Source organism: Parus major, chromosome 14 (genome assembly GCF_001522545.3).
Source record: "Parus major isolate Abel chromosome 14, Parus_major1.1, whole genome shotgun sequence".
NCBI classification, from domain to species: Eukaryota; Metazoa; Chordata; class Aves; order Passeriformes; family Paridae; genus Parus; species Parus major.
The window spans coordinates 9,162,174-9,188,525 of NC_031783.1; the positions used below are offsets into that span (position 1 = coordinate 9,162,174).

Here is a 26,352-nt window from a genome sequence, read left to right on the forward strand (position 1 = left end):
AGTTTTATGCTTAGAACATTTGTAGGACCAGGGCCATGCAAGAGTAAGTCTATTTATGATGTAGCATGAATGAAAATGTTTTAAGGAATATCTGTCATCCTTTCATCCTCTCAGCCTTGGAGAGAAGACTGTAATTTCAGTACTTTTTTGCACTATGTATCATTAGTAAGTCTTCCTATTACAGCAGGACTGGAAAGAAGAGATTCTTCTTGAGAGGGTATTAAATGACATATATTCCAGAGTTCCAACACAGAAAGCTATATATTCAGGAAAATACTGAAAATTTCCCTGTTCAAGTTAATAATGAAGGTATAATAGAGAACATTTTCCTATCTCATGAGTTTGGATTTGGATTTCACCAAGAAGTTTCTATAAAATACTGCAACTGATCACTCGTTACTAGGACAGACATTTTTCATATCTCCCTTGCATCACAAAAGAAAAAAAAAATCACTTTATTATTAATTTGGAGAGTTTTAAAACTTGCTTCCATGAAGTCAGCAGGAATTTTGCTCAGAACACTGAATGGGTGGGAAGAGGACTGTTCTCCACACTTCACTCTCCCCTGCTATTAGAATTAGTGATTAGGCTTTTTTATTTTGGACTGGAATTTTCCTTGTAACAAAAGTATAGGAAGGAAGGAAGGCTGACAAACAGAAACAAGAACATAAAAGCATATACTTTATATAAAGGTGTAAAACAACATAAATTAAATGAAAGTAAACAATCTGTGATTGATTATAAAATTAGAATTTTTCTCATGAACCAGATTCCCCACTAATGTAAACGAACAGTTTGCTCAGTGTGCAAAAATATTCAGAGCCCACTGTCAGTTCATCTGCATTGACTTATTTTAAACCACCCTGTAATGGCACTTTATAGACATAATTTCAAAATAAATCTCTTACCAAGGCGATGCTTGTGTTTTATGTAATCATATCCCTTTTACAACTAATTTACTAAACTTATAACAATGTTTAATTCAAAATATGAAAGACAAAGAGGAGTATTTTAAAGGTTTATGATTTTTAGATGAGGTAAAACACTTTATCACCAGAGCAGCTGTCAGAGCCAAACCTCAGCTCTCAGCAAAATGGGCTGTAATAACCACCTATTAGCAGCAGTGTCAAGAGGTGACTGCTCCTGACACAGCTTCCTAGACGGTGCTCTGTCTCATGCCAGCCTACAAAAGGAAAATGAAAAACCCGATATTTTCCTGTTGGCTGACCCTTTCCTCCCACAGCTTCCTTTCTGAATAAAATTTTGACACGAACGGTTTTTTAAAAAATAATAAGGGGCGGTGCCAAGGAAGGAAGGAAGGAAGGAAGGAAGAGTGATGTGCGCCAGTACACTTCTGCTTACCTTTACAGACTCTGGAGGCTGCTTATATCCCGACTCCCATGGTAGGTAACTCACTGAAGATCTTTACTGAAGACTAAAGAAATCCCACTGATGCTCTCTCTGGCTCCTAGGGCAGTAAGCAGGAGAGTCCTTAGACAACGCTCACCAACACAAACCCCTGCACCGCCCATGGGGAACAATCCCACTTCTACGCCCGGCTCTCCATGACCCCTGTGGCAAAGGGAGCACCCAGCACTGGACCCAAGAACAAGGAGCAAGCAAGAATCAACACAAAACATGAAGAAACATCAGATGTCTCGGGGCTCTTTTCCAGAGACTTCAAACCACCTCGTCCCCCTTCACTACGCTGCTTCAGGCCAGCTCAGCCCTCACCTTCCAGTCTCCTCCCGCTCTCCCCCGCTTCCCTTTATAACCCCCAGAGGAGTCCTTAACCCTCCACAAAAGAGTCAAGGGCTCTGCAGACATTTTCTGGCTCTTGCAGACCTCAAAACACGACCCCAGCCGGAACGAGCCCAAGTGACTCGGCCCAGGCTCCTCTCACTCCCACCGCCCAGGCGACCCCCGACAGCCTCCGGGCAAGTCGCTTTAGGGGCCTTGGCGCTGCAGGGCCGCGCCGTGCGGGACCTGCCGGGGAGGGAGCACCGCAAAGGGCAGGCGAGAGACTCCGCTCCGCAGCATGGCCCGGCCGGGGCGCTCAGGGGGACGGGCAGTGTGGCGCCGGCCGCGACCCTGTGGCGCGGGGGTGGTGGCGGAGGGGCCGGGCGGGGCCGCCTCCCCTCCGTGGGTCACATGAGAGGGGCGGGCGGCTGGGCCGAGGCGGTGGTGGCTGCCGGGGCTGAGGCTGGGTTGGGCGGGGAGGGACGGGGCGGCGGAGTGCAGCAACAGAGAGCGGCGGCGGTGGTAGTAGCAGAAGAGAAGGAAGAAGAAGAGAAGAAGGAAAAAGACGAGAAGGAGCAGGAGCGGCCGCGAGGCGCCGAGCGAGTGGAACGAGCCCCGGGCCTCCCTGAACCGCGGCCGCCGCGGAGCGCCCTGCCCGCGGTCCCAACATGGACGAAGAGGGTGGTGGAGGTGGCGGCGGTGAGTGCGGGCTCATGCGGGAGGAACGCGGCCCCTCAGCCGGCGCTGCGAGCGGCAGGACGGCAGGAACCCCTGAGAGCGGCTGCGGCCGCGGCCCCTGCCGCCCGTGCTGCCCCGTTCTGCCCGGCGCCCCCGAGCCGAGCCACTGTATCGGCGCTACCGAGCAGTGCCCCGGCGGGCGGACAGGGGCCGGGCCACAATGGGGGCTCTGTGTCCCGCGCCCGGACAGGCTCTGGCGGGGGCGCGGCGGGTCCGGGCGCTCCCGGGGGCGGCAGGGCAGGGCAGGCGGGTCCCGGCCCCGCCGCCGTGACAGCCCCGTTCTCGCTGCTGCAGCTGCTCCTCCACTGCGAGAGGGGAAGGGGCAAAATACAAAAAAGTACGCGGCTGGCGGTGTAGGAGCGGAGAAAAGAGTAATTAAGCTCTGCGAGGGCTCTGTTTGTGTGTGTCATCTTAATGGAGGCTCGGTGATAATCACGGGGTGGTTTAGCCAGTTTAAACAAGGTGAACTGTTTCCAAAGGCAGCGGCGTTAATCTTGCCAGATACTACTTTTAGAAAACCCGGACTCGCATGTTGGGGAAGCTTTTATTTGTATTTTTTTATCTTTCGGAGACCGGCTTGCGCGCTGCCCCAGTTTAAGGCACTGCAGACGTGCCACACGCTTCCCTCCTTTAATTTATAATATGTTTTGTGAGTGCGTGTGTAAAGCTGCTGCCTGAAATAACCAGTTCTTGTGTATCATCAGCGATAATGGTGGCTGAGCAGGAGCTGATCCTGCCCTGAGGCAGAGGCATCGACTGCGTGGCCTGCCCTGTATTCAGTGTGTCTGTGACCGTCTGTGCCGTGGTGGTGCAGAATGGAATCATGAGAATATATCTTAAACCAAATGCTAAACAGGCGGCCTTTGAATGCATTGGCTGATCTCTAAATAGGTAAAGTAAGGGCTAAGCATTGTATGATTAATAGTTGCGCGGCACTTGCTAATTTTAAATATAATTACCCAGAACTCGGAAATCAAGAGGGTGTGGTGTTTGTTTTGACAACTTGAAAAAATAATGCTGTGATGAATCAGAAAAATAATTCTTCAAGCAGTGGGTTGGAAATGTGGCCATTTCTCAGCAGGCATTTCTGCTTGTTTTAACAGTGGTAGACTTAACTCTAAAAAAAAAGAAATCTGAAAAAGGAGAGCAAAAGACAAAGCAAGCCAGTCCTGAAAAGTTATTATTCGAAGGAGTTGAACACTGTAATTGTAAAGAGCAGAAAGCTAATCTAATTCAAAATACATTATTTTCACAGTATTACGGGCATGCGTCTGTAGTTAGGGGAAATGTACATGTTTGTTACGTGCACTAATCCTGTGTAATATATTACTTAATTACATGCAAAATGTAAACTAGAAAGTGGACATACTGCTGAATTAATCTTTCATAAGGTGTTAAGCATTTCAAAGTTGGATTTTCATGGGAGGACAAATACTCAGGACCTGGGGACAGCACAGTCTGTATTTAGCTAAGTGCTGATTTTATATGTGATGCCAGAGTTGTACCTCTAGCATGCAAGTGAAACTAATATCACTTTAATAAACATGTTGCTTTTTTGGGGCAAACTACAGTATACTGTATGTTCAGCTTTGTTGTAAAACAATCACAGACAAGACTGGAATTTCCTTTTGCAATTGGTGTATAAGACATTTTACTCCAACTTCTTGTAAGTATGGCACTTTATTCTTAAATAGAGACTCAGCCTCTCTTTTTCTTAGGGATTGCTGTCAATTTAGAGCACCAGGATTAGTTAGGTCATTTCTAGTTAATGAATTGGCAAGTTGTTATTTTGTTTGGTGGTTTTTCCCCCCTTTTTATTTAATGACATGAAACGTGTGGATTTGACAGCCTGTTTTAAAACTCTTTATTGCTGTTGAGTAATGAGACTTGTGATACCTGAGCAATGACTCCCTTGGAGCCTCACCAGGGCAGGCCAGTGTTTGAACTTCTGCAGGACATTATAAATCCTCATAGAATTGACATTATTGAGTGGGAAGCTCTTACAGCTAAGCTTATCAGTGTGCACAGGTACTTTAGGAAGTATGCAAAATTATTTAAGGGCTGCACAGAGTCACCCTAATTAGAGACTTGAACTAGATAAGCATGTAAATATCTAGGACATTAGAGTGTGATTCAGAAGGTAAGCTGCTATTCCCAGTTCAGCTCTGCCTGCTGCGCTGCTCTTCAGTTTGATTTGCATCCTATGCTTCAGTTCTCTTATTTGTCAAATGGGGTCAGTTGTTTCACCACCTCTGATAAAAACTGTGAATGAAAACAGAGCTCTGTAGAGTTGGATTTTATTATCTTAGAAGCACTTGATGGAAGAGAAACGCTAATTAAGAGAATTGTTTTCAGTACCTCCCTTTCTTTTGTATGTGGAGCCCTAAACAGGGCCGTGCATGTATGTTATACAATCCACTTCCACACAAGCCTCCCATTGATTTCAGCAGTGCATGGATTATTGATGCGATATGATCCGAGTCAGTTGGTGTTTGGCTCAACTTTCTTTTGTCCTGATTAAAATATCTCTGTGGTTTGCTTAGTCCAGGAAATTTCTCCTCCTCCCTCTCCCCACTTGGTCTGAAACTGCATCTTGTGTGATTTGAGGGTTGTTTTCACAGGCTCACAGTTAGGTGGTGGCGGTGCCAGTGGCCGGGACCCTCGTGTTCAATAGTGCTTTTGGTGTGATCACACAGTGAGTGAGTGATCCTCTGTGAAAGGTCAGAATGTATAAACAGTCAGTGCTGCAGGCACAGGATAGAACTCCTGTTTGTTTTCTGAATTTGACTAGTCATCCAGCAGCTTTTCAGTCCCCCCCATTCAGTTCTGTGCCATTTCTCTAGAAAAAGACTCCAAGATTGGGTACTTAGCAGCTTCTGTATGTTTGTTTTACACTGTCTCTACAAAGGGCTCTAAACAGACATGCCAGAAGGTTAAAGTCCTGCTTCTACATGACAAATAGACCAAATTATAGCACTAATTAGGGCATTGAGGTTTTCCTACTGTTCCCCAAATTCTGTGCTTTATTTCTAAATGTTGAAGCACTTCTGGGATAGAGCAGTTGGGTTGCCAAGCTCTGTTAGTTGCTGGCTGCACTTGCCAGCGCTGGTGCCAGGTAGCAGGTTTGGTCTGTGGTGAGGACAGAATGTAGACAGTCCTTCATTAGGAGAGGCACCAAGAGACCAGATCGTTGCACAGAGGACTTGGGAGAGTGGATTTGCTGCCAAACCAGACTTAGCAGGATGACTTCTGTTCTTCAGCAGGGCAAAACAGTTACCTGCTTATAGGTAAAAGCTGTTAAATGTAACAAATGACCCAGATTTTTCTTAGGAAAAAAAGTTTTAAAATTGATTAAAAATATATATTCCATATTTTAGATGTGAGCAGCCTCATCTCTTTTTTCCTGTTGTCTTTCAAAGGTAAACCTTAATGATAGTAGAGATCATGAAGCCTCCTCATGGTTATAGACATTTGCTTTGCATTTAAGACTAGTTCTGCATGTTTTCTTATTTTATGAGTTTCTTTTATTATAAACAAATGTGTTTTAGCGCAGAAAAACGTTAAATATGTTTCACTCCCTACTCATCAAATTGGATAACTTGTACCAGTAGTTTTAAATAAAAGTTGTCCCAAAAGTCCTTCAGAGGAGGGATTGTAGTTTTAAATAGCACTTTGGGGAAATCCCAAGAATATAAAATTGCACCTGAGTGTTGGACTGACCACTAAGCTTGGTTCTAGGGAGTGAAAAAGAGCAGATACAGTCTATTTATGTAATTTATTTTTTGTGTTCTTTTGCCAGTCAGCAGAACTGCATGCTGAGTCTCTTTTTTTGCTAAATAGATAATTCTTCATGCTAAACTAATCTCCTATTTCTTTGGATTACCTGTCAGCTCAGTAGGTTCTTAATTCTTAGCCCAAAACCATTTAATCTGTTATCACTGCAGTAAAAAATGTAATAGTAAAGCATTATCAATTATGTTGTACATATTAGTTATTTTTGGTGGTATCAGAAAATGTGCTTGTTAATTGGAGTAACTTGTTAAGTTTTTCTTAGCCTAATGGTTGATATTTTTAGCTGTAGCTTGGAAGAAAATGTGAAATTTTTGCTGATAGTTTCCAGAGGTGGTTGCTTGCCAAACTTGATGTATTGTTATATAATGGTATTTGGTGACATGCTCAGCAGTGTAAGCACACTGTGGATTCAGGGAAGCAGTGTGCCTGTAACAGCATCTGTCTGTGCTGTTGCAGCTGGGAAAGAAAGCTGTAGGATTTACAGGCAGGAACAGGGTGCATTTTGCAGAACAACGGCTGGGAATCACCATAATAGCCACACAAAAGTGGGCTCCCTGTGGGCCACTGTTACCAAATAGATATTGCAATTTTTTAGTATCACTGGAGTTCTAAGAGCTTTCACCAATTGAAGGGCTGCAGAAGGTGAGACAGCACAGTGATTTTCCAGATATGTTCTGCAGTTCACATCAAATTTTTCAATCCCATCATATTTATTGCTTCCCCTTCTTTCGTTTTAGGATTTTGAATGCTTTTCCAAGGGAAAATAAAAAACAATGCCTTACTCTTTTCTTCCCTTTACAAGGGTGTGTGGTGATAGGACAAGGGGTAATGGCTTTAAACTGAAAGAGGGTGGATTTAGATTAGATTTTAGGAAGAGACTCTTCATTATGAGTGTGGTGAGACACTGGTACAGATTTCCTAGAGAAGCTGTGGCTTTCCCATCCCTGGCAGTGTCCAAGGCCAGGTTGGATGGGGCTTAGAGCAGTTTGGGATAGTGGAAGGTGTCCCTGCCCATGGCAGGGGAGTAGAATGGAAAGAGCTTTGAGGTCCCTTTCAACCCAAACCATTCTATGATTCTGCTTGCCGTCTTTTCGTCCTACAAGTCTCTCTTTACTAGTCCAATAAAGGTTTAAAAGCTTTAGAATGTTTCACTTAAGCTGTGGCACCATCCTACCTGTTGCAGTCTTTTGCCCCATTCTTTTCCCCCTCCCAGTGCAAAAATGGTTTGGTCTGATTCTTTATACACCCCATTTTTGAATCCAAGGCCAACATTTGAACTACCACTCATCTCTTCTCCTTGTTGGAAGTCATTGAACAAGCTGTTTGCAGTCACTTTCTGAATTCAGAGGACCTCCTCGAAGTTTATCCTGGGTCCTTTCCACACTTGTCCTGACCCCTTGTACTCAGTACATTCTCTTCCTCCTCTTTGTACTGCCAGCTGCCTCTAGTACTGTTTACTATATTTTTGTTTTTGAAATCTTGCCTTTTTCTTTTTTCTTTTTTTTTTTTTTTCTTTGACTGTTCTCTTCTCCTCCTCCTGTCTTACTAGCTTTTTCATTTGGAAGATGATCTTTCTACTTCCAGCTTTTTTGGTGAAGATTTGCAGGACCCCTGTGCTTGCTTTAACGCTCTCTTCCTCTCTACATTTTGTTTCTGAATAACCAAATTTGCAAATAAGAGTGGAGCTATCGTATTTAAACTGATGACTCACAGCATATACTCTGTGTGCTCTGGATCCAGTACCATCTGTCCCAGCTAAAATGCTGGCTGGCTTGACATCTTAAGATTGCATAATTGTCATCTTAAGCTTAATGAGTCTGAAACAGAGCTCTTAATGTTGTTTCCACCCACTTCCTCTTTTTGATGTCTTTGGACACACGCTGGCATCCTGAGTGGTTATTGACAAGTAAATAGTGAGATGTTGTTATTTATTGCTTCTTAAAAAATAGTCTCTAGAGAAGTTGTAGTAAAAATGGCAATGAAAGAGCAATGCAAGAGTATTGACATACTTTTGAAATAAGTTATGTTCTCCTATGCAGTGTTAATTTTCCTGTTTGAATGCACAAATAGATTTAATATGGTTATGGGATCACATTTTCTGTAGACTTCTGCATGGGACCAGTCAGCCCACAGGGGTTAGTGTTTTGTGGTGATTGAGTGAATCTATATGGATTTTTCCCTCTTTTTAAAGTAATGTGATAGTTAATGATTTCTTTTTCACTTTCTCTCCCTGCAGTTCATGAGTATTTAAACATGTATGAAAGGATTGCACTAATTTTAGTGAGGAGATTGGACCTAATGACCATGTGCTTCATTCACAGAGGATAAAAATAAATCCTTAGCAGCTGGATTGTTAGGAAAACCTGTCAATGTATAGAACTCTGAGGCAGGGATCCCAGGGAAGTGAAGAACATGTGGTGTTTTACTTTGTTTTATAGAAGAAAAAAAGAAGTTTTGTGAACAGATGTGCTGTTGGCATTTCTGACTTCTTCACTGTGCATTCTTTTAGAGTAATATCTTGCACGGGAAAGGTATATGAATGAGGTAGTAAGAGTCTATTCATTTATGTCATTTGTATAATTTTAACATCTAAAAAATGGTTTTTAATTGCATATGACTTCCTTCTTTTAATTTCAACAATTTCATGGGAAAACTTAGTATTGCAAATGTTTTTGGACAGCAGTGTTTCCTCTTAGTGGGATAGACATACAAAATCTGCTAGAAAACCATGTGTTTTGTGGTCCTCTGAGATTTGCCTGAAGAAGGAAATGGCTTGACCTATTTGGTTGCTATGAAGTAAAAACATTCTTGTTCTCTCTTTTTTTTTTTTGTGAACATCTGTGTCACATTTATTTCATTACTTTCTGAGGTTCTTTAAGCACATTATTTGCTAATACAAAGTTTTATTTAAAGAAAGTAAAGTGATGCATAGCTGCTTCCACAATTTCATTGAATTTCTGATATCTACTTTTAAATAGGTATGATATAAGTGTGTAGGTTTTCCAGTCAAAGTTGACATGTTGAAAGCCAAACACGAATGTTATGTAGTATTTCATAGGAAAAAAATGTGTTTGACAAATTCAGTAGGATCTCATGGAGTTAACAGGAAATGTTGCATGCTGGAACCTTGGAAAATCTAGAATTTGAAGATGTTTTGATATAATTTTTCAACAGCTTGGCCTTCTTAGTGTGGTTTTGGTGATTAGACTCATTTTCACGTGTTTATTATAAAACAGAAATGGTTGTCTTATGCCATTTGTATGGAAGAATTGAAACTGATTCTGTTATTTAGCAGCATAATGGAAATTGTCCCAATGAGGATAGATTTTATTGATTTTACTAATAATTCTTCTGAATTCCTTAAGAAAATTCTTCAACAAGAATCTAAGATCAGTCCATTTGTGAAGCTGAATCTGAATTCAGATCTAGCGTTTGCTGTCATGCCTAAGAGGTTGGTTGGATTTTTTGATCTAAGTTCTTAATGAGAAAAGGAGAAAAAGGAGAAACCAGTGTTGATTTTGAGATGAAATAGATTGTCTTAACAAAGCAAGAAAGCTGTGTGAAAATGATGAACTGTGAGTCTGCTGATCTCAGAGTATGGAAGAGGCTAACAGTAACTGTGGGAATTAGTTTTGGTGGCTCTTCTATCCAGCTGCTAGTTCTCACACAGCTTGTAGGAACATCATCTGCTCAGTCAAATTAGATGGAAATTGAGTGCTGAGCAAGGTGTACTTTGGCAGAAGGAGCTCATGGGTAGGAAACAAATGTGGCCAATGTCTCCTGTGCTCACGGTTTTTCTCACACGCATGCACAAAAAAAGGCTGAAAAAATTAGCATATGCAAGTAAGGGAACTGCCTCACACTGTTTTGTCTAAGAGGAACTGTGAGATGTAATCTCATCATGAGTCACCTCTGAAGTTTATATACAACTGCCTCATTAGTGTAACTTCTAGAGTGCAGATTTTAATTTTTTTTTTGTTTTAATATAGGATCCATATTGCAAAATATCATTGATGCTGTTTTCTTGTTTAGTTCCAAGTATTCAAGTGTCTATTTGCTGTTACATTTTTGCTTTCATGTACTGTAGATATCATGTTCCTTAATAAGGTCCTTGTTTAGCTCACAATCAGTGTTGTCTATGGTCAAATTCTGACATAAACAGATCTCATTGCCTTGCTTACAAGAGAGGGGGAATTCTCAAAAGGGGTATTTGTAGTTCCATTAGTTACTATAAAATAAGGAATTATGGTTGCTTGAGGCTGTGTTCCTTATATTCAGCAGTCAGATTCCAAGTAAGTTTTTTTCTTTTTTGTCTTTCTTACTCAAGTAAGTTTGTCCTAATGAACTTCCTGCCCAGTCATTCTGTCGCACTGAGGAGGAATTTTCCCACCAGGCCATGTACTCTGAGTACAACTTTGACCACTTGCAAATGAAATTTTTGAATTTGTAAAGCTCCTGCATGTTTTTGTTCCAGTGTTGTAGCTGCGTAGCCAGGGGATGTGGAGGAAAGGTTTTTTCCCAGGGAGTTGAGGGTAAACCACAGTGACCGTAAGAAAAGATGGTGGCTCTGTTAAGGAGAAGCTTCATTCCCAGGGAAGAACTTTGCAAGTTAATTGCATTCTCTGACCATGAAACTCCTCAGGTATACAGGACAGGGGCTGGGTCCTGCACAGGACCATTCTCAGTCTTTCTTGAGAGACCAGAAGGACTTGACCCCTCTCTTGTACATGTGCAGTGCTCTTCTGGCTCTGATCCAGATAGGAGCTGCTGTGTGCAAGCCCTGTGTGCTGATGAGCCACTGTAGCAGATCTGGGAATAAATCTCTGGACTCTGCTGCGTGGGGTAGGTCAGTAGCATCTCTCTACTCCTTTGTGGTTCTCCTTTTACTGTTTTTGTAATTTTGGTTCAATTTTTTAAATGTTCTTTTCTTTTAACTGAAAGGGTTCTGCTTGGTACCCACTCAAAACAAGCACTTTGCCTTTATTAGGCTGAAATAATCCTTGCTATAATCTTGTATTTTGTCAACCCGATACAGACTATTTGGGGAATACTCACTTCGGATTTGGTATCTGTCATGTAAATGCATAAAAGAGTAGTCCTTATTATGGAAGCATATGTTCATAGACTCAAAAGTAACTGTATTATAGACCTTTTATTTAACTTCCTCTTCTGCTGTTCAGTTTTGACCTACTATACCTGTTTAGTCATTAAAATTATCATATAATGTTGTAGCAGCATTTTAAAGTAGCATCCAGCATTCATCTGGGGACAGGGAGAGTTATCTGTGCTTGTGTTCCCACCATCTCTTATTGCAATTTCCAGTTTGCAGATCAACCATTTCATCAGAAATTGAAACTGGTAGCCAAGGCACTCAAAGTTTAGAGAGTTGGCTCTTGTGCCTAGGAGAACATTTGCAGTCACCGAAGGGAGCGATTTAAAAGTTCCAGGTATATGTGAGTAGTTTATTATTTGTGTAGATTTTGATGATTAATTCTATAATCTCTGAATTCTGGGAATCTCAGGCTGAGTTTTATGCCTGTATTATGTGTGACCAGCCTTTCTAGGCAGCTGACATTTCAGTTTGCTGTACATGTTTTAGCAAGGATGGATGAATGGAGCATATGGATTTGATTATTTTTTTGGCTATAGGAAGTGGATTTTTTTACATTAAATATAGTAACTTTCTTTTTTTAAATATCTGAGCGGAAGCTTCCCTACTCCCAGTGATTTTTTAATTTTTTTTTAATAAGAATACATGTAACTTTCTTTACTCTCATTTTGTGCAATGTAAGCTGGAAAGACTGTAATGTTTAGTCTTGGTCTTGTACCAATAAATGACATAGTATCATATGAATGTTTTAAAAGATTAGGTGATACTTTATAAGAGCAAACATAAAAAAAGACTTGTTTAAATCCTTCAGTTGTGAATTCACTGATATTCAAAGTAAAGAGAGTATGCATTATGTTATTGTTCTTATTCTGATGAAAACTTACTTATTTTCCTTTTGTATCTTCTACCTGAGTAGTAAGCCTTGAAAAGTAACATGTTTTATGGAGGGGAAAGGTTGGGTGAAATTGGTAATCCAAATTAAATACAAATAATACTCTCAAGTTTATAGAGCCTGTGGGTGGGTGGACTTGGCAGATCAATCCGTTGTGGTATGTTAGGCTTGAAAGAGCATATGGAGATGATTATTTTCTGGCATTTTGTAGTAAAAAGTTTTTGTAGAAGGAAGTTTTAATTTTTAAATTTTTTTTTTTTCTTTAGAAATTAGGTGAAAAATAGGAAGAATGTCTTCTGCATTGAGTAGTAAAATAGTTTGTTCTAGCAGCATGTGAAAAAAAACAATTTATTTGAAGGTAAACTGGTAAAAGAAATTCTCCTACTGTTTTCCTATTGGCTGTCTGGTTTTCTGGAGGCAGCCAAAGATCCTGCGCAGCTGGGACTAATACAGGATCCAGCTGTAACTTTTTTTTATTGTTGTTCAGATGTCCGGTGATGGTCAGATCTAAGTTATTGTGTGGAAATTCAGTAAAGGAAAAGGGTAGGGTGGGAAAAAAGTGACTCTCCATAAAAGTATTCCAGTAAAAGCAACAGGAACTAGGAGTATCCATTTCAGAACTCTGCCATAAATCCCATCCTGAAATACTTAAACGCCTTCAGATTTTGCTGTAGACTTTAAGTCATCTAAGAGTTTTTGGTTAATTTTTTAAACAGAAATTAAGTTAACTGGTTGGAATGGGAAGGTGCGTGTTCTTTCAGATTATTTAATGGAAGAAGATGCTGTTTTCTCATTCACAGTACAAGGTTTTAGTCTCTTTACTCTCTTTGTGGTATTGGTGCAGTTTGTAATCCTACAAATATGGAGTAGATCAACAGGTTTGGTTTTACTAATTTCACTTACGCTGTGTTTTGCTAGTCTTTGTTTTACAAAACATAAAGATGTAAGAAGGGGAGTAGCCTAATATTTTACTATACAATTTGATTTACCTTTGGTATATTTGGTGCTTCCAACTCTCTTTTAGGTATCTGCTTCCTTTCCAAATCTTCATTCTGAACTTAACTTGCTGAGGAGTCCATCAAATAGCTGCCTGAATTTCAGAGTTCTTTTACTGTTACTCCAAGCCTTTAATTTTGAATGTCATTACTCAATCAGTTTGTAATTACACTAGTCTAATTTAAGAAGTTTAATAACAATAGTATACAAATTATAAGTCCTGATTGACTGAAAGATACTTCAAATACTGTAACTTATATCCATCAATACTGACAGTGACATGAATTTTTAAACATAATTACTGTTCAAACGTAACCTGCATTTCTTTCCATGTGCCTTAATTGGTGTTGATATAATTTTTTTTTGGAGGAAAAAGAAAAAAGAAAAGATGAAGATTTATGGTGGGTCTGTTGGCTGTGGGATAGCCTGGCACTTTGCCCCTCAGTGCTAGAACAGAACACCAACAACAACTTATTTTCCTTCCTGAGCAAGTAGGAGCTGATCTCTGGCTTTAGAGAGGATGTAAAATGTGGATAAACACTGTGCTTTGAAGGCAGAACACTTCTAACACAAACCAATTGCAATGCAAAAACATCTGTGATGTCTTTCTTTTACATAAAATATGTTAAATGAATACCATGCAAATAATTAACTTTATTTGTTTTATTTTTGACATTTGCAGGGATTAAATAACTAGTACTACATTGTATTCTTGTTTAGTAAGAATGGTAGAGTTCTTCTCTCCCAGTTTTTAAAGGCCATGATCATTATGTGAATTGTGAAGAGCCTAAAGGAATCTCTTTCAGTTAATTGTTTTCTTGAAGTGCAGGTCAACTTCCAGTGTATTTTGCAAAATTAGATTTATGTAGTCTCTGCCAGTGTCAAAGACCATGAAAATACAGCAACTATGAGAAACTTGGCTTACAGATTTGCTTTAGGATGTTTTGGCTGTATTCATGACACATAATAGCGAAAATAAAGAAAATATTTGTGGCTTGAGAATAAAATCTGCCACCTAAGTTGAAGAAAGTAGTATGATAATGTCTTGCATCTTGGAGAGGGAGAGAACATTGCACTGCAACATTACTGTATTGTGTTTTTCTCTGGAGCTCATATGGACTTAGGAGATGATTTTCTAATGTGATGGGAGAATATCAAAAGGTCCTTCTCACATTGGAGAAATAATAGTACAACAATTCTAGCGAAGTTTTGGCTTTTCACTACCTCATTTTACATTTTGAAGAAAGGGTTTCCTGCTGAACAAACACATGTTAGTCTGATAGCATTTTCCTGTATTTGAATTGTGAACAGTCAAATGTCTCAAAAAAATGTATGTTGAAGTAGATACAGGGTTTTAGCATAGAATATGTGCATACAATAAATCTATTCAACTAATCAGTCTGCTTCCTTTCTCTCCCACCCCCTTACAGCTGGAAGTTCATCAGCTTCTGCTTACTCTATCTAGCTTCCTCTCGAGACTTTCTGGGGTAGAGTTAACAGTGGTGGCAGGCATTAGTGAACAATGTCGTGATTATATTCTGTGGGTCTGTATAAGTTGTCATTTTCCATTGCTGCTATTTCTAATGGAAAATATGTCATCTATTTAGTACAAGCATATTATGTGTGCCGTGCAAAGTTGCATGCTGCAGGGTTTAGTGAAAGCATGTACATCACAATTAAACTAGTATGAAATATTTCTAGATTTCATTAGTGAACAATTTGGTGTTTAAAATGGAAAATTTATGATAAGGTTTTATTTTCATAATTTCTTAGCTAGGATAACACAGGATGGCTAGACTTTCATTGTTAATTAGTTCATAATTATGCTTTGAGGTTCTTTAGTGTATGTTAAGACATTGCTTTGTGGAACAAAGAGTGTGGAAGAATTCAAAGAAGGAAAAATTAGATGCTTCCAGTTGTCTTATCATTTGTGAATTTCATGACAAAATACTTGCAGTAAGATCTAATAAAATCTAATAGCCTGATCAAAAACTGTTACAATTTATTTTTGTTGACCTGTTTTCTTTAAAGGATCACAATGTAATCTTTCAGAAGCAACTTCTGGATATTTGAAGATCCTGGTTAAACATCTGCAGAGTTGAGTATGGTACTTCAGTGTTCTGGTTGAGCTTCAAAAATTTCAACAAAGTTTCAAGGTCCATTTTATTAAGACATTTATAAAAAGTAGAATAGATACTGTGATTGAAGAATCCTTTAGAAGTAGTTTTCAGAAAATCTTCCAGTGGACTGTAGGCTGCTGCCTGTGCAGATGTATGTCAGAATTATTTGGGACAGAAGTCTAAGGTTAATAGCACCACTGCTTTTATTACCAACCACTTCTTTCAGTGTTCAAGAAATCGTTAAAACAATGAAAATAATTAACGTTAAAACAATTCACTTATCTGTGAATGGTATTCTCCAGGCATTTTGTACTTGCTGCTGGATAGTCCATGTCTGTAATACACAGAAGAATTTCTGAACTGAAGTAATAAATTTTCCCACTGTTCAGTATGTGAGCTGTGTCGGTGGAGTTGCAGACTGTTGCTACAGACTGCTTAACAGAAGTTACAGCTTGGTATTTCTGGTTGCCCTAAGGCAAATTTAGGATAATTGCAAGTACATTAACATGAGTTAAATTTTTTCAGTCTTACACAAAGTTTGTCTTTGTATAATGAAAGCTTGTGCCCAGGTAGAGCACTGCTCTGAAGGCACTACCTCTTTGGAAAGGTGTTTAGCAGAGGCTACATCTGACCACACTGTCAATGGAACTGGTGTGTGCAGGTGAAAAAAATCAGGATTTGCTGTAGGTTTTACCCATTTAAGAAGTGATATATTTTGTTGGTTTTTGTGCCATGTTGAGGGGCAGCAGAATTAAAACACAGTCCTACTTAATTTATTCCTAGTCAACAAAAATGTTATGTATTTGAGCATGACAGGATGAAGTGGCAATCTTAGAAAACGTGTTTATTACTGGAAGCAGTGGGAACTGGTGGACTTAAAAATTAGATTGAGGGTTGAATCCCAGTTAGTTGTTTAAATTGTCAGGGAAAATGCTGAATCTCAGAGAGTAATAAAACAAAATTGCTTAGATCTTTGAAGTTGTATGGACATGATTTTCTTTCTTGTTAGGTACTTCGCTGAGAAAAATTGAGTTAAGTTACTTGAAAATAAAGTACAAAAGATTATGTGTTCAGATTATTTTTCACTGATCTCTGGAAGGAATGTAGTGATTTTGCCAGTAAGGGGCAGAGAAAACAGCTTAGAAAGGGCAATGTAATATTTCAGCAGATTTAGTTGAAACGGTTGGGGAAAGTTTAAATAGGAAGAATGTATTTATTCAAATGAATTTTTGATCAGAATGCCAGGAGGTCTGCCTGGAGTATGAAAAATCATTCTTTTTGTAACATATAACTGATGTCTGTACTTAGAAGAATTTCAGCAGATGCTGAATGTACTCTGTTTTGGAAGAATGGTGAAGCAGATTTGATATGACTGCTGATGGTCTTTTGCCAAGCAAAGAATGAGAGACCAGGGGTTTGACCTTACGGTAAGTGGATCCATCCAACAGAGTTGCTATCAGTGGGCCAGATAAAAAGCTCTTTTATATCTGAATTAGTGACCTGTCAAGCTAATTGTTTCATGGCGTGATGGCAACCAACAATTTGCAAAAGCTGTTGTGTATACTCTTTCCTGAGGAATCTGAAAATGCTTCACAGTTGTAAGTGAAGCTTTGCTGTTTCTTCACCAATGAATATATGAGTATATTCCTAACTCTCTCCATGCCTTCTCAGGCTTCAGGCAATGTGACCAATGGGCCTGTTGATGTAATAGTAAGAAACTGGAGCAATTCAAGCCTAAGATAGCCAAGCAGCAAAATACCGTATTAGCTGTAGTGCATTTCTCTCCAAGTACTGCAGCTCAGTGGTTTCCATAGCAGGTACCAGGGCTGCTTTTTTTGGAGGAGACTGCAGGAATTCAAAGGCTTACACAACATCAGACATCACATTGTGCACAGAATTGTGCATCCTGGAATCTGTCTTGTCTTGGGTGAACATGAATGCTGCTCAGGCAGTTACTTGATAGATGAGCAGTCCTGTGTGGCACTCTGTAGCTGCCTTTGGAGACATTCCTCAGGGAAAGAAGATTGCTTTCATATCCAGCAGTTGCTCCACCTCCTTCAGTGTGCAACCGATCTTGGAAAATGAATAAATAGAAAGCTTCTGCAATAAATATTGCTCTGAAATCTAACTCCAGAGCTGTGTCAGGCAGGGATGGGGGAAGGGAAAAAAAATCAACTTTGCCTTGCTTTTTCTGAAAATTGGATTGTGTGCAATTCTAAGTAACGGCTAATGCTCTTCACTAATGAGTGCTGTGCTGTGAGCAGATCCCTTATTGCCAAGAGTAGATGTTACTGGAAATTGGTGACAGAAAGCCTGTCTGAGCCCCAGCTGTTTTGCTGGGAACATGGTAGGTCTGATGAGCTGTGCCTGAATATCGAGCAGGATTTGGGGGTATTGCTGGTGGCTGACCATGGGGTCTGGGCTCCAGGACCCCCTTGCAGCTGCTCAGCGACATTCCTGTCAATTTTCTGTGCTGCTGCTCAAAATGGATCTGACAAGAATGTCTGCTACTACTCTGGTGTATTTGCTTTTCAAGTCTATTTTCCAAGGTCTATTGTAGGAAAAAATGTAGGTACCTGCCAGGTACCACTTCCTCTTCCCAGTAACTTGGGGTGACTGGGAAAACACAGCCCTTCTGTAAGGGTAAAGCTGGAACACATTGCTACAGTCTTACTCTATTTTCCTTCTCATACCATTTCAAAAGCTGAAGGAATCAGCATTTTTGTTTGCTTCTTCCTTACACAGAATATGATCTCTACTTTCAGGAGGAGTTGCCCCATCCTTGGTCTGAGTTGCTTGGATCCTGGTGCTGATAGAAGTCTAGACTGGCAGCAGGATGTGTGGTTAGTCCAGTTGTTCACAGGGACTACTGGGAGTCATGTGTCAGTGGGAGATGAAGTGGCCCTGCTTTCCTTTTCCTCCACACATACTCCTTGGGATGATTCAGAGAAAGAGTCCTGTCCCGACTGACAAGGAAAAGAAGTTGACAGGAGTATTTGCTCTTCTGTCAGTAGTTCAAGCTTTGCCTCACTCTGCAGAGCTGCTGGGAGTCATCCCAAATGTGCTGAAATGACCACAGAACCAAATCCTGAGCAGTGGCTGCAGTACTTCAGGCAATCCAGCTTCCCAATCTGTATGGGTTCCCACTTGTTCCATCTGTTTTGCATCAATAGTTTGAGCAGGTCTCTCTCCTGTGCTGGTCATCCAAAGAGTTGTTTAAAGATAGTGTGTTCCTTAGTTCCTGTCTGTGTGGTCTGTGTGTTTGGCTCAATCAGAAGTGAGGTGTACTGTCATAGAAATTAGTCATGGGAGCGTCCAGTCCCTTTTCATCCAATTCTTTGTACAATTCTGTCTAGTAATACACTGCAGTTGTATTGGGCAAGACCATAAATGCCCCAAGATAAAAGGTACATCCTGCTTCTATTGTGTGGCTTAAAAGATCTTACTTGTGGAAAGCTATTGCATCTACACATTTTAATTTCAGAATTTTCTCTTTTTGCTGCAGGCAAGCAAAATCCACTGCTCTTTTGCTGCCCTTTCTTTGCTCTGTAGTGAATGAAGGGTTTCAGCTAAAGACATGATATCTCTAATGTGCCACTTAGCTATGCTGTGCATAGTTGGCATGGTGATCTGTTCCTTTCACCTCCTAGATAGTGTTGAGGGGGAGCCCTGATTTCCTTCCCAAGACTCCCACTTGAAAAGTGGCTGTTGTTCTGTGTTGCAAGTGGATACATAATGTGCTATCAGCTGTGGTCTCCCCATGTGTTATTGCTGGGTCATTCTCTTCCTCAGGGGGTGCTAAAATTTTTTGTGACCTGAATCTTGCCATGAAGGTTTACAAAAGAAATTCAGAATTTGCAGACTTCCACTCTACAAAGACTAAATTTGTGTTAATGCATACTATAAATATAATGTACTCTAAGCAAAGGCTTTCAAATGCAAACATCAGAGAAAATTTGTTTGATTTCAGCTACAGTACTACATAAGTTCCCCATTTGTTTCTCCAGTTTTACACATACAAATGCTTCACAGAAAGAAAATTATTACTGAGCTTTCCCAAAATCATTTATCTGTGACATTCTGCCTTGCAGCATACATAATGAGGAGGGGGAAAAAATAATTTGTTTCTGTTTGACAGTATTTTGTTGGTTTGATGCAGTGTAAAGAACAGGTTTGAGGCCACTTCCTTTTGGAAGAGTGATATCTGTATTTATAATGGTGGTATTACTACACAAAGCTGATTCTGATCACCCTTCATCATTATTTGCTGTGCAGAAAATAAATCAGATGCAGTTATTTTGTTAAAAAGGTGAAAGCAGAGTAAGAAAATTTCAAGGCAGTATAAATGCCCCACTGTCCCTAAGCCATCAGGACAGAACAAGACTGTGCATTTTTACTTACAGTGCTTGGCACTCCACAGCGTTGCATTTGTCCCACATTACTTCGATGTTAGTGTTTTCCCTGTTGGAAGAGGACTGTGATGTTAAGATGTGATAGTGTGACAGTGTGTAGCTGTAACACTGAAATCAGAATGGTGATTCACCAGAATTCCTGAATAGTAATTGGTAACTGATGCTGATGAAGGCACATGTTATGTTGGATAGTATTTCCTGTATCTGTGCTAATCTGTTCATAGCCCTCTCTGAAACACACACCACTACAGTGCGGCCAACCATCTCCCTTTTTAATTTCCACATTAGCTGGCATAAAATCTTTCTGCAATTCTTAAATATGCATGGATATGCATATTTTAACACTTTATATTATTAATGCAAGTATTAATGTATTTGGGTAAGAGACTTAGAATGTTAAACTCGGCTTTCTTTTCATATTCAGTAATTTGTATTTACATATTTTAGAAAGAAAAGTTGGCCTAGAAGCATCTTCTGATCTTGAAGCAGGAGTAGAGTGACTTCAAAAGAAAAATGCTTCTGAAAGGAAATCCATGCTTATCTATTATTAATATCAGGTTGAACTACTTTCAGTATTTAGAGAATATAGCCTGTAAGGGTGGTATTTTGGGGCTGGCTGACCTCGAGGGGTTTGCTGTCCCCTGTACCTTTGTGCTGCCATGGGTTTCTGCTGTGCCTGTTTTGTTGTATTGGGCAATTCTGTCCTCCCATGGGGAAACCGTTTGTCCTGCTAAACTGGGGGAAAAAACAACTCGGAAAAAACAGGGTCTGGGCATCTAATGGCAAAGCAGTGCAGGAATATACAGGAGCAGGTACCAACTCATTACCTATGAAATCTTGCTCAGACCTTGTTCCTGTGTGCTTTTTCTTCTTTTCCCCCAAGTGATGCTCCTTTATGTGATTGAGAGTGGTTCTTTTATTTAGTTGCTGCAAAACACTTGGTTTCATAATGGAAATACATAAAAACGTTGAAATAAGACACACTCTTGAATTAAAGGAGGTAAGTCTAATACAGTCATGACCTTCAATACTGCCTGCTCATGAAAATAAAGAGCACGGGCAGTAAAAAATAAATACTCATTAACTTAAACACACCCTGCTTTCTAATGGCCAGTATCTGTGTTAGAGGCCTAATTAGGACCTAAAAAGCCAGGGAGGTGCCTCTCCAGTTTCTGTGGGTATATCTGTATTGGAAGGTGAAGGTTTGGAAGTTGCTGTAAAGCACCTCTTTGTGCTTTGGTGCCGTTAAGAAGGGCAGCTCATCGCTCCCAGGCAGGATTAGCAGCTCATGCGAGAGCTCTGGGAAGCCTTTACACTCCCTGTTCCCCTGCACAGCTGTTGGTGCTCGTGTTCTCTCTGCAGTTTGTAAAGACACATCTGCTCCTGCTGCTGACTCCTCTTCCTTTTGTACTCCGTAGACAGAAACATTTGCAGGTACCATGGCAAGGCATGTCAGCTGTGATATTTGAAATAAGATGGTTTTTGGGAGGCAGGTGAAATTTTCCTTCCCTCCAACTCAAGTGTTATCTGGATCCTAATTTTACGCAGTTTTGCAACTGTCTACTTTCTGCTTGACTGGAGAGACTAACACATTAACAAATTATGTAGGGCTATTCCTGGCCAGAACAAAAACATAATCTTATTTGGCGTAATTCTTATGGATTTTAAGAAGTACTGTTTGTTTTCTACAAGAGATGATTTCACGCTTGATGGTACTATTACCCTGCTGGATCTTTTTTATATAGAACAAAAAATGTATTTCATATTTCCATTTTTTATGCTCTTGTCTGCTTTAAAAAAAACCGACACAAATGTATACGACTGATATAATAAACCTGCTTTGCAGCAAAAGTAAAAGGAAAAATCTCGAAGGTATAGCACGTCAGAGGAAAATGATTTCCTCTAAATTCTTGAAAATGTATTTTTATGTGGTAATAGTATTAATATTTTTAGGGTTCCCCCCTCATATTATTATAAGAACAAAATGATAATATCTTAACTGCAACTTTCCTGCAAAGTATGTCCTTATGCTAGAGAAAAAAAATGTTTTCAGGAACATCTTGTAATGGTGTGATTTCCAGCAGCTAAACAATGAGAATGATGGATATGCGTTGGAGGTTCTCTTCTGGGTTTGGCCACTAATGTGATTTCTGGCCACAGAGTCCCTTGTGATTGAAAACTCAAAATAACTCTGCAAGCCATGGATTCTGTCCTAGATTCCTCATACCACCAACTGGTGATTTTTTTTTGTGTGTGAAAGGATATTGTGTACAGGATTATTTTCCCACTTAATGCAAGGGTCATTGTTCCTATGCTGGAACATGCTCAGCAGTAACTAAATAGCAGATTCATATAGTTAAGGTGTTAAGGAAGCAGCCAAATCCAGCTGATTTTACTGATGGAATTTAATGTAGATACAGTTTGTTTCTGCACTGTGAAGTGAATCTATTCAGAAGGATGTCCTCCTACAAAAACTTCTATGGAATTTTTAATAGCCACAAGTGGTTGGAGCATTGTTTATACATCTTGTCTGAAAGCTGGAAAATGTTCCTGTAATCAAGTTTTTAAAAAAGGGAACATGTAGGGGGAAAGGAAGAGAGAATAGCCTGAGAATATCCGTTGAGGCAAATGTTCTGAGACAATCAGATTTGTTCTCAGACATTAATGTATATTATTTTAAAGGCCAGAAGAAACATGTCTACCCATTTTGTGTATGGGTTAGGAAAGGTTTGTTTAGTTTTAAGTCTTGCATTGTGTAAATATCTTTACACTTGCAAGATGTTTCAACTGCAGCAAAATTAAATTCCATTTAATTTTTCTTTGCTTGGAATGCAAATACTGAAGACCACTAATTTGGGACTGACACAGAAGAAGGAAAATGTTTATCTTTATGAAACCAAGAAGTCAGCTGAGCAATGAGAGTCACAGTGTTGTATTGCTACATAAGTGGAGTTACAGAATTAGTGTTTTTTCTGTGTTAGATATTGTTAGATGTTTGCTTTTTGCTGGTTGTGGATATTTTACTGTGTCCTCTTGAGGGACTGAACTCTGAAGTCAGGTGAAGGGATCAAGTGAGATTGCTTTAGACTTTGGCTGGTGACTGACAATCTAAAGGTAATGAGTGAAGTTAAGCACAGGAGTTTTGCTTCTTATAATACCATTGGAGAGCTGGAAAAGATTTAAATTTTACTACTGAAAAAGATGAAGGTATGATTATGGACATGGAAAGTACTAGATTTCTGTTTCCTGTTACGGGATTTTCTCTAGTTTTCACTAATCTGTGGGAACTTTCTTTGCAAGCTGATCTGTTGCAGTTCTTTCTCAATCTCTAAAAGTTTCTGGGTTTTTTGGTGCTTGTTAGCTCAAAATGCTTCATATTGAGACTTGTGGGTTAATGCTCTTCTTTGGATATTGTACTTGGGCTGTCCATAGTGGAGAATTATTTAACCAAGTGATATCATAACTGATGCACAATACACTGATTTCTGTGGTGAGATGCAGTTTGTTTGTTTTCCCTAACATGGTATAGTAAACAGAACTGTATTAAAAGTGTGTTCCATTAAGTATTGCCTTACAGGATATTTAAGTACCTTTAGTTCAGTTACAGGAATTCTATAGGCCAAGTTGGAGTATATTAAATATTTTTCTATTTTTTTCTGTTGGTAGTAGGAGTAGTATTGCAACATATATGGTGTTGTGTGTTTCTTTCTGTTTGGCCGAGAGTAGAATTTGTATTTTCAACAAATGTGTTCCTCATAAATAAAATATTAGTAATATATTGACTTTCTATTTAGTAGTACCTGAAGCTCTGAAGTTCTAGAAAAAGGAAATGCTCTCCTTGTAAGCTAAAAGATTTCACAGAAATTACTTACATTAGAACATTGTCTTTATTTAAAGATTAAAAGACAGCATGAAAGAATGCTGTAGCTTGTTCACTGTATTGAAATGCTTTTGTTATTTTTTAGTATTCAAATGTTCATACTAACTCCTCCCATCCTGTCTACTTTGTGTTTAGATTGGTGAAAGAAAAAAAATAAGCCAGAAATGACTTAGAGAGGACAGCTAGAAAATTTGTTTTACAGAACAAATGCATGGTATGTGCTCCATGAGTTCTTTATGGAGGAATATGTGAACCCAGGGTGGAAAAAAAGTGTTTTCTGGAGGCTAAAGGGTGGCCTTGGGAGGGGTCTTGCCAGAGCAGATAATCTCTTACCATGTACCTGCAATGGTTGCTTAGGACCGTAAGGATGTTTTAATCCACCACTGTGTGTTGCCCTCCTATGTTAATATATAAAAAGTCTCAGTCGAAATACAGAAATATTGTTAGACTTTAAGACACAGAGTTGAAACAGCAGGGCCTGGAGCCATAAAGTGACAGGGCCTCCTGGAGCAAGACATCTTCCAGGGTGTAATGCCTTGTAAAGTCTCTTCAGAAACTTTGTTTGGTGCATTGATTTTCCCACTGATACATTTTCTACAGCATAAAGAGCAGCACTGGAGAAGGAAAGCACTGATAGACAACCAGTAGAAGGCTGATAATAAGCCAGACATCTTCAGTATCACACAGAGGCCAATTCATGTGACTACAGGACAGTGCACTTGGGAGTGATCCTGGCGAGTCAATCATCCCCTCTCTGTGCTGTTAGTGTGAGGGGAAGGAAAATACTGTCTATACTAAGAGTTTCTAGAAGTTGAGCAGTACTGTAGCTCCCACTCAGTTATATCCTGACTCTTCTGTTCTTGTCAAAAGGTTGACAATATTTTGGCTCTGATATTTAAATATTGTTATTTAAAGATGTTGCATTAATGTCCGGTTTTATCTACGTGCACTCCAAGTGCAGAATCTTCCAGCAGACTGCTTGTCTTGTAGCTGGCAGATAAATACTTGATGTTATTTCCTAATGCAAAACATAGTCTGACTCCATTTAGCTTTTTTTCTTTCTGTCTAACAGCATCATTAATTATACTGTGAGACTTGTCTCTACTGTGGCTGTGATCAGAGGAGAGGAAAATACAGCAGACAGTATTTGGGTGCTGCAGGAAAACACTGAGGTGTTTGATTTCTCTTTTTTTGTGGGTTGCTTGTGCATAGAAAACTGTTACAATTCACGTTGATTCTGAAAAAGCAATTTCAGTTGTTCCAGATATTCCAAACCTGTCCCAAGCAGCCTTCACTGTGTAGTAGAGTAAGGGAGGAGAAACTGCAGTACCACTCACTGTGTGCACGTTTGGAAAGGGTTTGTCGTATTGGCTAATCCAGAGGTTTTGTAACTCGGCTTGAAGAAAAAGCAACACCATCTATGAAATCTAAATATTTATTGCTTCAAGTGGATTTTCTGCTTGAGGTTTGATTAGTATTTCCAGTTACCAGTGAAGGTGAGAGTTACCAAAATGTTTTGCTGCAGCAAAGAGTTAAAAAGTTAGCATCTCTTACTGCTACTGTAAAGCTGCAGTGTAATTTCATCTACAGTACTGCAGAAATGCTTTAAGGATATCAGAATGTGCTTCCTAACTAAGAGTGTGGTTATATATGATTTGCCTTTTTTATAATCAGCATTGGGTAACAGTATTTTTGGTCAGTACTAAGTTAACTAGTTGGAATATTTGTGGTGTGTTTATGTACATAGTGTGTGTATAGTCCTTAATTTTTGTGGTTTAGGATCTTGGAGTAAACATGTAAGACAAAGATGTGATGTTTGTATTTATAAGGTTTGATGGAAAAGAATCCTACCACATGCAAGAAAGTGCATGCAAGAAATTTTTAAGAGTGGGTGGCTTTCTGATGACATGAAGAGAATAAGCAGGTAACATATTGAAGTCTGCTGTTTGTTCAGCAGAAGACTGCCATTTCCTAAACTGAAAGTAATTTAATCATGTTTGTATCTGGAGTAGTTAAATTAAATTATTTGCCATAATTACTTCATGTCTAACAAGGTCTGTCGCCATTTGGATTTTGTAATGATTTGGATCCTAAAAGGAAAGGAGCTTAACCACTGGATGTTGAAATAATCAATCTATTTCATTATTAGGATTTGAACAGAAACTCTGTTCCAAATGTGTGTTTAAAACTCTCCTCTCAAGCCAAACTTTTCTTTGTAATCCTATTGCTACAGTCTGTTATGTGTGTATAGTACATAAAGCAGTGGCCTTGACCATCCCAAATGGCTACGTTTGTTGTGTGTTGCTCTTACATACCTTATTAATTATTTTTGTTGTTCCATTTTGCTGTGCTGGGAGGAAAAGCTGTTCTATAATTAAGGAGCTATTTCAAAGAAAGTGGGTAGCATTAGAATTGCTATTATAGCATTGTTGCACAGGAGGTGAGCATTTGTAGTTGATGTCTAGTGCTGTACAAATGAGCAGAAGTAATCTCTGTCCAAAGAAGTTTCTTGCTGGGAATCATCTGATTGTTCAAGAAAAGCAGCAGTTTTATGCTAATGATTTTTGGTGTTTGCTGGTTGTCAGACAGAGACACAGGGTGAAGGTAGGGTGAGTGACAGACACACATTGGCATCCTCAGTAGCAACTGATTTTTTTTTATCAGCAGGGTCA

At 39.5% G+C, this 26,352-nt stretch overlaps 1 protein-coding gene across 1 annotated transcript in view; it reads left to right on the forward strand.

Moving 5' to 3' along the window:
• Positions 1–2,208: 2,208 nt before the first annotated feature.
• Positions 2,209–26,352, forward strand: part of CYTH3 (cytohesin 3) — a 48,863-nt gene continuing 24,719 nt past the window's right edge. The window contains exon 1 of the mRNA XM_015642551.3: positions 2,209–2,439. Within this exon, the coding sequence (XP_015498037.1) occupies positions 2,409–2,439 (31 nt within the window). The 5' untranslated portion in view covers positions 2,209–2,408. The remainder of the gene's footprint in view (positions 2,440–26,352) is intronic.